General features: G+C 43.0%; 2 protein-coding genes across 2 annotated transcripts; both read right to left on the bottom strand.

Moving 5' to 3' along the window:
- Positions 1 to 1430: 1430 nt before the first annotated feature.
- Positions 1431 to 8548, bottom strand: LOC139407316 (heat shock protein HSP 90-alpha-like). Its single transcript, XM_071150998.1, has 11 exons — positions 8377 to 8548; positions 6235 to 6384; positions 5572 to 5941; positions 5322 to 5455; positions 4651 to 4980; positions 4280 to 4445; positions 3983 to 4173; positions 3085 to 3232; positions 2721 to 2989; positions 2170 to 2503; positions 1431 to 1931 (listed from the first exon to the last, which is right to left on the bottom strand). The coding sequence occupies exons 2-11, from the start codon at positions 6382 to 6384 to the stop codon at positions 1822 to 1824; spliced, it is 2202 nt and encodes a 733-aa protein (XP_071007099.1). The 5' UTR covers positions 8377 to 8548; the 3' UTR covers positions 1431 to 1821.
- Positions 8549 to 9036: 488 nt separating this feature from the next.
- LOC139407315 (heat shock protein HSP 90-alpha 1) lies at positions 9037 to 14476 on the bottom strand. Its single transcript, XM_071150997.1, has 11 exons — positions 14199 to 14476; positions 12774 to 12923; positions 12202 to 12568; positions 11902 to 12035; positions 11418 to 11726; positions 11135 to 11300; positions 10828 to 11018; positions 10559 to 10706; positions 10171 to 10439; positions 9719 to 10052; positions 9037 to 9480 (listed from the first exon to the last, which is right to left on the bottom strand). Exons 2-11 carry the CDS (start codon positions 12921 to 12923, stop codon positions 9371 to 9373), a joined length of 2178 nt encoding a protein of 725 aa, XP_071007098.1. The 5' UTR covers positions 14199 to 14476; the 3' UTR covers positions 9037 to 9370.
- Positions 14477 to 14927: the final 451 nt, after the last annotated feature.

Below are 14927 nucleotides of genomic sequence, written 5' to 3'. Positions count from 1 at the left end.
TGCTGTCTATTCATAGGCTATGCAACTGTGTAATTGTTATCGTAGACAAGGATTGTAATGCAGTATTTGTCAGCACCGTAGGGGAGAGTGGGGTAAGTTGAGCCAAACGGGTAAGTTGAGACACCCACAAAATGTATAATTAATAATTTGACCAAATATTTAAGAGGTCATTTCATGGAATGTGTGGAGGAAGAAACATGGAAAAAGTGGTAAGAAATTTCACCAAGTCAAATTAATGTCTTACAAGTGTCATGAAACCTCTAAACCAAAGTAGATCATTTTAAGGTTGTTTTTTTCATCAGTTGGGTTATTAGTTTCAATGTGAGGTGTTAAAATCTAGCATGAAAGTGCATCCTTGTAGCTTTGTGGGCTAATTTAGTCAAAATGTTTGCCTTGGGGTAAGTTGAGCCAATGGCCTTGGGGTAAGTTGAGAAAATGTGTAAGCCAATGGCAAGTTGAGCAAATTGAAATGTTTTCTTCCAAGGGATAATTCAAGGCATTATCACTTGGGATATGAGTTAACAGGGCCTGACCCATGTTTAAAGTGTAAGGTGTTAAGGCTGTGTTAAAATTAAGACAAAAAAGCACTTGTGATTGTGTTGAATTGAGTTAGGGAAATAAATAATATTTTAAAAAGTGGTAATATTTAATTCAATACAGAAATGTGTAGGTGGCCTAACTTATGTTGTACCGTGGCTCAACTTACCCCAGTCCTGGGATAAGTTGTGCCAGGAGACCAGTTTTTTGGACAAGCTATGGTTTTCAAAACTGTAATGTTATAATGAATTCTGAGATATGTAGACATCTTTGTTAGAAATAATACTTATGGCCTCCCGTGTGGTGCAGTGGTCTAAGGCACTGCAATGCAGTGCTATCTGTGCCACTAGAAATTCTGGGTTTGAGTCCAGGCTCTGTCGCAGCTGGCCGCGACGGGGAGACTCATGGGGTGGCGCACAATTGGCCCAGTGTCATCCCGGTTAGGCCGGCAAGGTTGTCCTTATCCCATTGTGTATTTGCGCAGTGCACAATGACATGGTCGCCAGGTGCAGTGTTTCCTCAGACACATTGGTGCGGCTGGCTTTTGGGTTAAGTGGGCATTGTGTCAAGCAGTGTCGGCTTGGTTGGGTTGTGTTTCAGAGGATACACAGCTCGACCTTCATCTTGCCTGAGTCCGCACGGGAGTTGAAGCTTTGAGACAAGACTAACTACCAATTGGATACTATGAAATTGAGGAGAAAAAGTGGTAAAAGTAAGAAATAACTGATTTCCCTTGATGGCAGGATGCTGAATGTAATGGTTTTAATCAACTTACCCTACTGACAGAAGAAGCTGTACACCATTATAACTTGAGTATTTGTACAGTATCCAACTAAACCGCTAGAAAAGCTCATTTTATTCGAAAACACAAATAGCAAAATGAAGCAATGCAATTGGTTAACGTGGTACTTTTATTTTTTGGGTCCCCAACATTTGAAGTTCGTATCAATTCGAGAATATATTTACAGTCAAGTCATACAGTCAACACACAAAAGAACATTGGAATGTCAATAAATACAAAAATGCTTGATACAATTCAAGATACAAAAAAATAAATAAAAGTGTCAACAGGCTCTTGTTTTTCTTCAAAAGATTTTAACATTTAGGGGAATTAATCTGAACTGCATGTGGTCAATGCAGGTCAAGGGATTTTGGATCAAGTAAGAGGGCAAGGGGGGGGGGGGGCATTCCAGGGTTATGAACAAACAAATTAATCCTGTCAATACTACTAGTGCCAAAGCTAACTGACATAGTTACAGTAACACAGCAGCTGAGCAAGCTGGTCTAGTCAACCTCCTCCATCCTGGATGTATCCTCATCTCCCTCCAGTGGTGGCATGTCCTCGATAGGGGCTGAAGTTGGCTCCTCAGGGGTCAGCTCATCCTCGTCAATACCTAGACAGGGGAATGGGGGAGGAATGAGTCACGGTCAGTTACTGAAGCTTTAACAAGGTTCTCTCTCATATCTAGGCCACTTAATGTTAAGTATTGTATACTGGAGGGCTAGATGGAGACTATGACCTTATTGATTACACCAACATGGGTCCTTCAGATCAGAAAACACAAAAGGACTACAGGCAAAGGGGTTACAATTGATCACAAACATCGTCCTTGTTTGAGCAAATCAACTAACCCAGGCCTAGCTTTATCATCCGGTAGATTCGGTTGGAGTGTGTCTGAGGGTCATCCAAGGTGAACCCAGAGGACAGTAGAGCCGTCTCAAACAGCAGAATGACCAGGTCCTTCACAGACTTATCATTCTTATCAGCCTCTGCCTTCTGCCTCAGGGTCTCCACAATGGGGTGGTCTGGGTTGATCTCCAGGTGTTTCTTGGCAGCCATGTAGCCCATGGTGGAGTTGTCCCTCAGGGCCTGGGCCTTCATGATCCTCTCCATGTTGGCCGTCCAGCCGTAGGTGCTGGTCACGATGCAGCAGGGGGAGGAGACCAGGCGGTTGGACACTGTCACCTAGGGGGGGGGGGGGGGGGGGGGGGGGGGGGGTAGAATAGGTTGGTTATTAGGAGGATGATTAGGACAGCATTGAATCAGGCAATCGTTGTACTGTCAGTGAGCTTGTAAATAAAGTGGGGTTTATTGGTGACATTTTGAGGTAAACATTTTCCTTATCATAAAGGACCTCTTCAGCAACATGATATCTGTAAGCAGTGTGATTAAGCGTCCTCACCTTCTCAACTTTCTTCTCCAGGATGTCCTTCATGATCTTGCAGAGGTTCTCAAACTGAGACTTCTGCTCTTCTTGTCTCTTCTTCATGTCCTCATCCTCAGGCAGCTCCAGACCCTCCTTGGTCACAGAGACCAGGTTCTTGCCATCGTACTCCTTCAGCTGCTGGACACAGTACTCATCAATGGGCTCAATCATGTAGATCACCTCCAGGCCAGCCTTGCGAAGGCGCTCCACGAACGCGGAGTTGGCTACCTGGTCTTTGGTCTCGCCTGGAACATGCAGTAGGTAAAGCAACTTGAGCAAACAAGTTCCTACCATCTGACAACCTATGAACTGGGCTGTACAGTGAGGAGTGTTTCCTCACCAGTGATGTAGTAGATGTGTTTCTGGGTGTCCTTCATGCGTGTGACGTAGTCCTTCAGGGAGACCATCTCGTCCCCTGAGGCTGAGGTGTAGTAGCGCAGCATGTCTGACAGCCTCTTACGGTTCTGAGAGTCCTCATGGATACCCAGCTGGGAAAGAAAACAGATTTAAGTTAAACAACAAGTCACCCAGAAAGTATCTTGGTGCGTTACGAGACTTTTACATTTTCCAGGAAGTAACCCAAAGTTCTGACAAATATGATATCTAGAAGGGGCTTGTTTGTTGCCTTGTGTCAGTAAGGTAAACGTCCTTTAAGAATAGAGCCAGATTTCACATAATTCCGGAGGACATGAAAGGTGTGCCCCCTGCAGATTGTTTTAAGGTAGGCCCTGGATTCCAAGTTTAGATTTATGCAAGCACTAACAATATGCCATAGAGGCTGACCCTAGTCATGCAAACCCACTTCAGCAAGACAGAAGATGGTGGTAAGGAGCACTCTGAGCGACAGGGCCCTAAGCAGCTTATATCAGGTTTAGAGGAGACAAGATGGCGAGGGGATCAGACAGGTGGCGACCAGTTAAAGGTTAGTGGAACATTCTTCAAAGAACAGGGTATATGACATAGTATCCACCTAGATTGTCTCCTACATCCTATTATACCATGAGATACAAGGTGACTGTCGCAACCTAGATTTAGTTCAGGCTGACCTTGAAGGTAATGTTACAATGATGATAGCTGATGTGTGGTGAGCATGTTGGCACAAAACGGTTGACGTGTACCACCCATGTGGTGGGTGCTGCTGTTACACATCAATTGTCAGAAAACTAGTGAAAAGCTCTGTATAAATAATATAATCCATTATTACTATGTTTACAGTGTCACATTAGTATGAAACTGACCTTGATGTTCTTGGAGAACTGCTCATAGTACTTCTTGTAGTTATCTCTGTCCTCTGAGAGTTCTGTGAAAAGCTCTATACACTTCTTGACCAGGTTCTTGCGGATCACCTTGAGGATCTTGCTCTGCTGCAGCATCTCTCTGGAGATGTTCAGTGGGAGATCCTCAGAGTCCACCACACCCTTGATGAAGTCTGGAGAGAACGACCGAGACAATATGGGTCAGATGAGATTATAGCTGTGTTAATCATTCACAGACCTGCTCTATGTGAGCATCTACTTCAGTTCTGTCTGACTTACTGAGGTACTCAGGGATCAGATCGTCACAGTTGTCCATGATGAAGACCCTCCTGACGTACAGCTTGATGTTGTTCTTCTTCTTCTTGTTCTCAAAGAGGTCAAAGGGCGCACGGCGAGGCACAAAGAGCAGGGCACGGAACTCCAGCTGGCCCTCCACTGAGAAGTGCTGTAGAAGAAAACAGAAGGTCAACTACTAACTAAAACAAATCTTCATGTACATGTATACTGTATGCCATTATGAAATTAGCTCAAGCATTATAAACTTACCAATACTGGTACTACCTATGACTACCTACAAATCAGAGTGAAACTTTGTAAATAAACAGTGTGGAAACATATTCTGTTGGCCAATATAAATAGAATATCCTCACCTTGACAGCCAGGTGTTCCTCCCAGTCGTTGGTCAGACTCTTGTAGAACTCTCCGTACTCCTCGTTGGTGATGTCATCAGGGTTACGAGTCCAAAGGGGCTTGGTCTTGTTCAGCTCCTCCTGGTCAATGTACTTCTCCTTGATCTTCTTCGTCTTCTTCTTCTTCTTGTCCCCACATGCGCCGTCATGGCCATGATCATGGTCATCCTCCTCGTCCGAGCCTACGTCCTCGATATCAGGTTTGTCCTCCTCTCCTTCCCCATCTTTCTTCTCCTTCTCCTCCTCCTCCGCCTCATCATCACTCACTTCCTTGTCGCGCTCCTTCTCCACCTGAACAGAGAGGATCATGGGCATGTTAGGGGACAGAGTTAGTGTACAGGAAGTTATTTTTAGGGGGTAGTTGGCAGAAATATTTCATTCACTGTGTTTCACATTCGATTTAAAAATGAAAAAAGTGAAAAATGTTATCAGCATCAATTTATCGTCCAATCAGTTACTTGTCCAATCTGAAATCTCTTCCTACCCCCTCCCTTGACCTCTTATGCAAATCTGAAAGGATCCTTGAGATGTACTTCCAACAACGTAGTAATCACTCAGTGCAGTTCCCACTACATTAGGGGTTGATTTCACACTAGTTACAATTTAATCCACTCACGCCTACTAGTTCTTACAAAGAGTGTGATGGGGTATCCGATGAACTGGGAGTGCTTCTTCACGATTTCTTTGACCCGTTTTTCCTCACAATATTCTGTTTGGTCATCCTTCAGGTACAGAATCACCTTGGTGCCACGACCAATAGACTCAGCTATTGGAGAGAGACATGGGAGTCAAGTCAGCGTTTAGGACAGACCATACCAGGAAAATAATCTTAACATTGAGTTAAGTGGTACAGTTCACTGTAAAACTATAATCTGTCTTTACCTGACGTGTCGACTTTGACGGTGAAGGATCCGCCAGCAGAGGATTCCCAGATGTACTGCTCATCATCGTTGTGCTTGGTGATGACAGTCACCCTCTCAGCCACCAGGTAGGCGGAGTAGAAACCCACACCGAACTGCCCGATCATAGAGATGTCAGCTCCAGCCTGCAGGGCCTCCATGAAGGCCTTGGTGCCAGACTTGGCGATGGTTCCAAGGTTGTTTATCAGGTCGGCCTTGGTCATGCCGATGCCGGTGTCAACCAGGGTCAGGGTGCGCTCCTCCTTGTTGGGAATGACCTCGATCTTCAGGTCCTTGCCAGAGTCCATCTTGGTCGGGTCTGTCAGGCTCTCATAGCGGATTTTGTCCAGAGCCTAGTAGTCGAATGAAAATAAATAGGTCTAAATACACCTGAATTTTGATTTCACACCGACCTCAGCACAAGATTAACAAAACTCTTAATTATATGTAAATGTATCCTGCAGGCTACGTCAATATTTTATTGTGTTTAATAAAATATGAATTTAAACAATCTAAAGATACTTCAAATATTAATAGTGGCGCAATAAACTAGGAATGTAAGTAAAATGCCTGTGTATTTTATGAATTGTCAAATAATACTAAATTACCAAGAAGTCTAAGTGCTTGTGGTGTCTGAAGTACTCACATCTGAGGAGTTGGAGATGAGCTCCCTAAGGAAGATCTCTTTGTTGGAGTAGAATGTGTTGATGATCAGCGACATCAGCTGGGCGATCTCAGCCTGGAAGGCAAAGGTCTCTGCCTCCTCCTCCATCGGAGCGTCATGGGCTTCTGGCATCTGTGGAGACAGACACACACTCTGAGAAGGAGACAACACACCAGATTGTCTTCTGACAGGTTGCGTCACTCCTTGGACTGTCAGTGCAGCCGAAGTTGTGCAATCTGACGTCACCGTCAAAAACACATTTTTCAACTCCACCCCAAAACAGCTTTTTAGCAAAGAGTTATTTCCTCAAGCAAGAATTTTGCTAGGACTGTCTGGGAGTGGTCTGAGTGGGAAACTGAAAACTAGCCATTATTGGCAGAGAAGTTTGGAAGTATCTTTCTTATTGGCCTATTAAATGTGTACTATGTAGAAATCACTGAACCATTTCCTGGTTGCAAAAATTAAAATAGTTCAGCTAATTTCAGTTCATGTGACAAAACAAGTAGTGTCGAGAATCATTGTACAATCTAAACTGCCGTGAAATATATTTTCTATAACAATTTTATGCTGTTTGAAGCTGGTGTACAAAACCAAAAGTACGATGCAAAATCTAAACTTTAGGGAAGCATAACAATAGCGCACATAGAACAGATCTACCGCTTCTTAGACTTGCTTTCAATGAAATTTCAGATCATTAACTCACATTTCTATATGCATTTGGTCAGGTCACCCAAAAAGTTACATATTGCATCTTAAATAATTTACCACCTGGTGATGTCACCAGGCAGGCCAAAACTCCATCCCACCAAAACAGGCTAAAATGTCAGGTGTTCTTTTCAAACCGCTCTTACACTAAAAGGGAATTATCATAATTTTCGAAATGTCACAGTATTATTCCAATCTCGGTGTGGAAATATATATAAAACACAGGAAATCATGTTTTTGACAGCACTGGGCCTTTAATGTGCGCACTAGCTCGTGCACCTGCATCGAGTTCCGTAAGGGATTTATAGTTTAAAACAGACAGATGGTGTGTGACAGACTGTCCTCGCTGTTCCTCACAGCTGCATTGACTTCATGACCATAATCCACCAAATGCAAACCATCAGCAGAGAAGCCACAGGTCCTTGCCACATTTGAGTCATTTAGCAGATGCTCTTATCCAGAGTGATTTACAGTTAGTGCATTCATCTAAAGATAGCAAGGTGAGACGACCACATAGTCATAAATATAATCCCCCCTAAAAGTATGAACACTTTTCCAAATGTCTCCCTCAAAATGTAATAAGTATATTCTTACATTTTACATAGCTTATTTCATAGAGCAAAGTATTCAACAAAATAAACTGAAATAAATTCATTGTAAGGAAATTACATCAATGGATAATTGTCTACTGTTAACAGGCGCACTATAATATAATCGAATATTCTACATTCCACACTGCTGGTAGGCTATGAAAGTACCAGCCATAATGACGATGCGCTAATAAGCAACAGTTACTTTGACGATGAATGAGTTCTTATATATAAAAAATAAAACTCATTCATCGTCAAATCTCAGTGTAATCTGACCGAAAGCACGTGGCTTGAAGTAACATCGGACAAACATGCTCCACCTGCCGGTTGGTACGGTAAATAACATGATTCTAGAACCTACCAGCGCATAATCCGTTTCTATCTATCATATCGCAATCTCCTCCTCGCGACTGTGTATTATAACTAGTTATGTTTATATTTATGAATTTCCTACTTGAATAAATATTATCCAAATCGTGATGAATAGTTATTGTTTAGTAAAGTGAATGAAAATCATTTTCGGAAAATGATCAAAGTGTGACAGACAGTCAAGATCCATGACGGGATATACTGCAGGTTTTATAGGTCAGCTTCATAACATAATGAATGCAAACGTATGGATGGTGGGCTATGCTGAAATAATGTAAGGTAATTAGGAAAAGTACAATGGAATTCATTGCAACAAAATAATGTTTTGGATGGATTTTTCTGATGGCAAAGAAATGAAATATAATCTATATATTTCGTTAATAGACTGGACTACCACTGACTGTATGACTTGGAGAGTGACACTCATCTTACTGTTGGAAAATGTTATTTCATTTCTTACCTTACTGTGGATGGAAATGTCCCTGTACTCTTCTTCAGAAGTTGGTTCCTGACCAAACACAACCCAGCCAGCTAACGCCAAAGATGGGGAGAGGAGGACAACTGGCAAGGTTTTATACCAGCTGAGTGTCTTCGAGAAATCCTCAGCTTCTAGAACCGTCTGGACTCTTCCAAAACTGTGCTTCTACAGTGTGTAGGATGAGTGTGTGCACTGAGAGGAGCGATGGAATGTCAATCAAACGCTAGAACTCTGTCCACGCCCCTCTTGCATTCAATTCTGTGAAGGCGGGTTTATGGGCGTGGCGATATCAGGGTTCATTTTGTATTTTCTTTTTTAAAATCAGGGTTAATACCTTCATATAAACAAACAGTCATTGGTACAGTACATACCAATATAGTGTCCCTGTGTTGAATTTCCACGACAATATCATGACATGTTCATCATCATGATAACTCAAAAGAATTCACAAGAAAACAAGATGTGAAATACTGTCATTACAGGGAGCACCTAGGAGAGGCTAAGGTGATGCAAAATAAATAGTCCATTCATCCATCTCTGAGATATTAAATTTGTGTTGAATTATAAACATGCCAGACATCACAATAATCCAGACTATTTGAAAAAGAGGATTCATCAACCAGAAAGAGACAATGTAAGATATTTTTCTAAATACATCTTTATTATAAATCTTGTCGTTTTTCATAGAAAATAGCTCACAGTTACAAAAAGACAAGTCAAATCCCTGTTGACTTGACATTAAATAGCCTATTATTAAAGTACAGTTGAATAGGGTATACTATATGAATAGGCAGCCGGTATACTATGTGATTATGGTAGTGATTAATTATGATTGATTAAATACAATACTTTCTCCACAGCTTGACAGTCATGGGAAATGTAAATTGGAAAGTCTATTTGGGACAAACAAAAAAATTACTTACAAAATAAAGAGTTAAAAGGCTCTTAAATAAAATGATGTACTTCTGTAATATCTTTAGTCAACTTCCTCCATTCTAGAGGTGTCATCATCTCCCTCCAGGACAGGCATGTCATCCTCACTGGGCTGGAGGATGTCCTCCACTGCTGAATCATCATCATCGATGCCTGTAGATGGGAAGAAATAGCCTACATTAGAAAACCATCTTCAGTTGGTGTACTAACTGCTATTCAGACAGCCAAAGTATGGAAAAAGCAAAAGCCATATTCCTTACCATTGTACTACCATGATATTTCTGTCAGTTACTTGGTGTTTGCAGCCCTGTCTGTATATTGCTCTAGGAGGAGACTTTCAATCCCATCAACCAAGACAAAAGCTGAGGGCGAATAAGCTTGATCAACTCACCCAGGCCAAGCTTGATCATCCTGTAGATGCGATTTGCGTGGGTCTGAGGGTCGTCCAGTGTGAATCCAGAAGACATCAGAGCAGTCTCGAATAGCAAGATAACCAGGTCCTTCACGGCTTTGTCGTTCTTGTCGGCCTCAGCTTTCTCTCTCAGAGTCTCGACAATAGGGTGGGTTGGGTTGATCTCCAGGTGCTTTTTGGCTGTCATGTAGCCCATGGTGGAGTTGTCTCTGAGAGCTTGAGATTTCATGATCCTCTCCATGTTGGCTGTCCACCCATAGGTGCTGGTCACGATGCAGCAGGGGGAGGAGACCAGGCGGTTGGACACTGAAACCTGTCAATATTGAAAACAGATGATTAGTAGTCATAGTGACGATTGTTGTAAGTGGTCTGATATTAAAAGGTGAAGACACTTTGCAGAGGGATTAGGTTCAGGTAAATTGTGCTTGTACCTTCTCAATTTTCTTGTCCAGGATGTCCTTCATAATCTTGCAGAGGTTCTCAAATTTAGAATTCAGCTCCTCCTGTTTCTTTTTCTCATCCTCATCCTCAGGCAGCTCCAGACCCTCCTTGGTCACAGAGACTAGGTTCTTGCCATCATACTCCTTCAGCTGCTGGACACAGTACTCATCAATGGGCTCAATCATGTAGATCACTTCCAGGCCGGCCTTGCGGAGGCGCTCCACAAAGGAAGAGTTGGCGACCTGTTCCTTGGTCTCACCTAGAAGAGGATACACAGTTATTAACATTTGGATTGCCCTGCTTCTTTCTCAAGTTTTCAATGTAACATTGATTTAACAAAGGAAAAATAATAGAGAGAAAAAATGTAGGGAAGCTCACCAGTAATGTAGTAGATGTGTTTCTGGGTGTCCTTCATGCGGGAAACGTAGTCCTTCAAGGAAACCATTTCATCACCGGAGTTGGAGGTGTAGTAGCGCAGCATGTCTGACAATTTCTTGCGGTTCTGAGAGTCCTCATGGATTCCCAGCTAAAAGGCACACAACGATGGAAGATGTTAAAGCTAAAGCTCCCTCAAAAAGAGAAGGAGAAGTTTGGGAGAAAATCTGTAGTACCTTGGAAAAGCCATTTCAAAGTGAGGAAGAGCGTACCTTGATGTTCTTAGAGAACTGCTCGTAGAACTTCTTGTAATTGTCCTTGTCCTCTGAGAGCTCGATGAAAAGCTCTATACACTTCTTGACCAGGTTCTTGCGGATCACCTTGAGGATCTTGCTCTGCTGCAGCATCTCTCTGGAGATGTTCAGGGGGAGATCCTCAGAGTCCACCACACCCTTGATGAAGTCTGGAGAGAACGACCGAGACAATTGGTCAGACATCTTACTTACAGCTTTATTTGAAGTCCTGATTGAGGTAGGTGCTCAGGAGGTATCCATGAAAGGTTTAAGGAACAGTACTCACTGAGATACTCTGGCATCAGCTCGTCACAGTTATCCATGATGAAGACCCTGCGCACATACAGCTTGATGTTGTTCTTCTTCTTCTTGTTCTCAAAGAGGTCAAAGGAAGCCCTCCTGGGTACAAAGAGGAGAGCGCGGAACTCCAGCTGGCCCTCCACTGAGAAGTGCTGTGGGAATAAAAAGATAAACATTGACTCATACAGTCCTAATAATATATTAATTCATAGGTTGGATCAAGATAAACCCATAAGGGTTGAGTTTTCGGGTTGCTATCATAGACTCACCTTGATAGCCAGGTGGTCCTCCCAGTCGTTGGTCAGACTCTTGTAGAACTCTCCGTACTCCTCATTGGTGATGTCATCAGGGTTACGGGTCCAGATAGGCTTGGTCTTGTTCAGCTCCTCTGCGTCGATGTACTTCTCCTTGACCTTCTTCTTCCTCTTGTTCTTGCTGTCCTTGGTGTCCTCGTCCTCATCAGAGCCGACGTCCTCGATCTTGGGCTTGTCTTTGTCCTCAGCTGCAGCATCTTTATCAGCCTCCTCATCCTTTTCTCCCTCCTCAAGGTCCACCTCCTTCTCTCTAGACTTCTCCACCTTGATGAAAATGTTCATGTTATTAAAACGTTTTAAGAAATTGCCTACTATAGGGAGCAATGTTTGGGTCCACTATTATTGAAAGGTTACTTTCCTAGTTTATACAGTATATTTCAGTTAATCTCACCAATATTTTGTTACGACTAAAGAAATATAGAGCTCTATTAGAACTTACATAGAGTGTGATGGGGTAGCCAATGAACTGGGAGTGCTTCTTCACAACCTCCTTGACGCGCTTCTCCTCACAGTATTCAAACTGGTCCTCCTTCATGTGCAGGATCACTTTGGTGCCACGGCCAATGGACTCACCTTCAGGTCGGACAAATCAGACTCACACATTGGATCTAGGCTTACTACCTTTAGAATGACATTGTTGCACAGCAGATTCAAGTTATGCAGGAAGAGGGTTTATAGTGTTGTATTGGAAAAATGTGTTTGTGGTAGCACATTAATCAATACTGTTGAAAAGGCTTACCAGTGTCAACTTTGACAGTGAAGGAGCCACCAGCTGCAGACTCCCAGATGTACTGCTCATCATCGTTGTGCTTGGTGATGACAGTCACCCTCTCAGCCACCAGGTAGGCGGAGTAGAAACCCACACCGAACTGCCCGATCATAGAGATGTCAGCTCCAGCCTGCAGGGCCTCCATGAAGGCCTTGGTGCCAGACTTGGCGATGGTTCCAAGGTTGTTTATCAAGTCGGCCTTGGTCATGCCGATGCCGGTGTCAACCAGGGTCAGGGTGCGAGTGCGCAGGTCAGGGGTGACCTCGATCTTTAGGTCCTTGCAGGAATCCAATTTGGTGGGATCTGTCAAGCTCTCGTATCTGATCTTGTCCAAAGCCTGTCAGAACATGAAAAAAAGAGGTCACAATGGTAAAAAGAAGTATCTTGGTTGATAGCTTGAGCTACTTTAACAAGGTGGTTAGCATGCTAACTCTGAGCTATAACTTGTTTTCTCTATTGGCTCAGAGTGCAGTGTATGAGTGGTTGGTTACTAAGGTAAAATGTTACATGGGACAATTCAGCGTTATGATTAATCTACTCACATCTGAGGAGTTGGAGATGAGCTCCCTAAGGAAGATCTCTTTGTTGGAGTAGAAGGTGTTGATGATCAGCGACATCAGCTGGGCGATCTCAGCCTGGAAGGCAAAGGTCTCCACTTCCTCCTCCATGGTGTGGCTGGCAATCTCTGGCATCTAGAGAAACAAAATGGCAGACATTGAAAGATCTTTAATTGTACTTTTATTATCCTATGAATGGCTGAATATCCTTGTATTAAGGCTATTCAGAAGACATGCTTTTTAAAAGCACTTTAGGCTTTTTGCTGCATTTTTCAATAAGTCTTGCTTCAGCGCAATTGAAGAAAATAAAACTTATAGTAGCTTACAAATAGTCATTGCAGGAAATGTTGCCTATTTAAAGCTTTTAACATCTGGAGACACCTGATTTTTTCTAGAAAGCCTCAAGTCTAGTCAGCCACATGGCAATGAGAGATAGAAGTGCTGAGGAAGAAAGGCAGCTGTTATACAGCCCTCCATTGGAGGCTCCTGTTGCACAGGCACCATCTGTCAATCAAGGCCTCTGCCATTTGAAAATAGGGTGGAGTTTACAGAATCTTCACACCCCCTTGCCAACAGCTGTAGTGGTGCCATGTGAATGTGACTAAGATGATGTAAGACTTTTGTCTTGAATAGAGAAATGTTGAGTTTTATTATGTCTTCAGCATGGAATTGTCCTCTCTACTATAGGGTTTTGTGTGTTATTTAATTTCAGCAAAACTATTATAGTTGCTCTTAAAAGTCCTGATTGTTTTAAAGCACTGATATATTGAGAAGTATTCATCAAATGCCATTAACATTCTTCCCAATTGAAGACACTTTTTCCTAAAGCAGCATCTTGTCCATAAAAATGATCAAGGCTTCATAAAACTACTTTTCCCAGATCAATGCATCTATGAATCCATCATTGCCCTTCGCTTCAAACTGACTATATTCATCTTATAGGTTCTGGTCTAAGACACTTTGAGGTCTGATAAATGCATTCTTTAATAACTTGTTATAGGTAACTTGATTGTAATTGTTCTCTGTGCCGACTGCCAAGCCTCTCTTCTCGTCCTTCTCTTCAGCTGCCATGTCTCTCTCTCCCTCTAACCAGGGTCATATTCCATGTGCTCATCTCCTAGCATGCTCACACAAAGGGTTCTACCAGACCCAGGAAAACGGTCTGTTAAATTCTCCCCACTGATTTAATGCTATTTCAGATGAATACGGTTCAATTCTTCCCCGGTATACATTATTCCGTATGGAGTACCAACATACTGTAGGCTGCTTGTTTCCTGCTGGTCTTTCACCTTTATAAAATGAATGCATAATGTATATCCAGAATATTTTCTATTGACCTTCCTTACACTCCCGAGTTGCAAGTAGCTATTCATTTGGTTTGCCTTTCATCTATCTCCCTCTCCCTCTTACCTTGACTAGATAAGAATGTGCTCCTGTGCTTCACTTGGCGTTTTCTGATCACTGTAGATTGAATCTCAGAGCGTCTCTGCTGTTCCTTTGCAGATTAATCTAGTATTTAAATCTCTGTATTTCACTGGTCCTAATCCTCTATGGATTCAGGTGAATGTCCTCTCACTCGCTGTATCTGAGGACCCCTGGGCCTGCTCCTGTCTTTTTATACAAGAGGCGCTTTCTCGAAGCTCCCATTCAGAAGCTTCCAGAAGGAATGCCCAGTCCCACTACAGTATAGAGTAAGGGGGGGGGGGGGGGGGGGGGGGGGCTAAAGAAAGTACCAGTAGGGTGAGGGTGATAGTGAGAGCTGTGAGGGGTCTGTCGCCGTAAACCACATGTGTCCTTATAGGGCAGCACAGTCACAAGGGGTGCCTGTCACTCAGGGGCCAGAGGCGTCCTGATAGCGTCTGTCAGGCCTGGCCCAGCAGGCCCCACCATGGCCTTTCCAACCACCTGCTCCCACCAGAACCCTTTGGACAGAGACGCAGGGCAGAAGGCCTCCGAAAAGATAACAGGCAACACGTCTTTTTTTGGCTAGTGAGATTGAGAAAGAATAGCTGATGTGTTAGAGTAATGGTTCAGTTCCAGGCCACGGAAACTGTGTTGGGAGATTGGCTACAGAGTTTACTTCCACAGTCTTTGATCCTGTCTATCCTTAATACACATGCATGTCTATAGAAAGAAATC

The sequence above is a fragment of the Oncorhynchus clarkii genome, chromosome 4 (assembly GCF_045791955.1).
Source record: "Oncorhynchus clarkii lewisi isolate Uvic-CL-2024 chromosome 4, UVic_Ocla_1.0, whole genome shotgun sequence".
Classification (NCBI taxonomy): domain Eukaryota; kingdom Metazoa; phylum Chordata; class Actinopteri; order Salmoniformes; family Salmonidae; genus Oncorhynchus; species Oncorhynchus clarkii.
Note: the sequence above shows the minus strand (reverse complement) of the source record. Positions and strands in the feature narration are given on the sequence as shown.

What these genes read in the sequence shown, in the direction of transcription:
- LOC139407316 (XM_071150998.1), bottom strand. Translation starts at nt 6,384, where the DNA reads ATGCCAGAAGCCCATGACGCTCCGATGGAGGAGGAGGCAGAGACCTTT. An exon ending in CGTCAAAGTCGACACGTCAG is followed by an intron (nt 5,456 to 5,571) that starts GTAAAGACAGAT and finishes TCTCTCCAATAG; the next exon opens with CTGAGTCTATTGGTCGTGGC. An exon ending in TCTGATCCCTGAGTACCTCA is followed by an intron (nt 4,174 to 4,279) that starts GTAAGTCAGACA and finishes CGTTCTCTCCAG; the next exon opens with ACTTCATCAAGGGTGTGGTG.
- LOC139407315 (XM_071150997.1), bottom strand. Translation starts at nt 12,923, where the DNA reads ATGCCAGAGATTGCCAGCCACACCATGGAGGAGGAAGTGGAGACCTTT. An exon ending in AGTTCTCTAAGAACATCAAG is followed by an intron (nt 10,707 to 10,827) that starts GTACGCTCTTCC and finishes TGTGCCTTTTAG; the next exon opens with CTGGGAATCCATGAGGACTC. An exon ending in ACACATCTACTACATTACTG is followed by an intron (nt 10,440 to 10,558) that starts GTGAGCTTCCCT and finishes ATCCTCTTCTAG; the next exon opens with GTGAGACCAAGGAACAGGTC.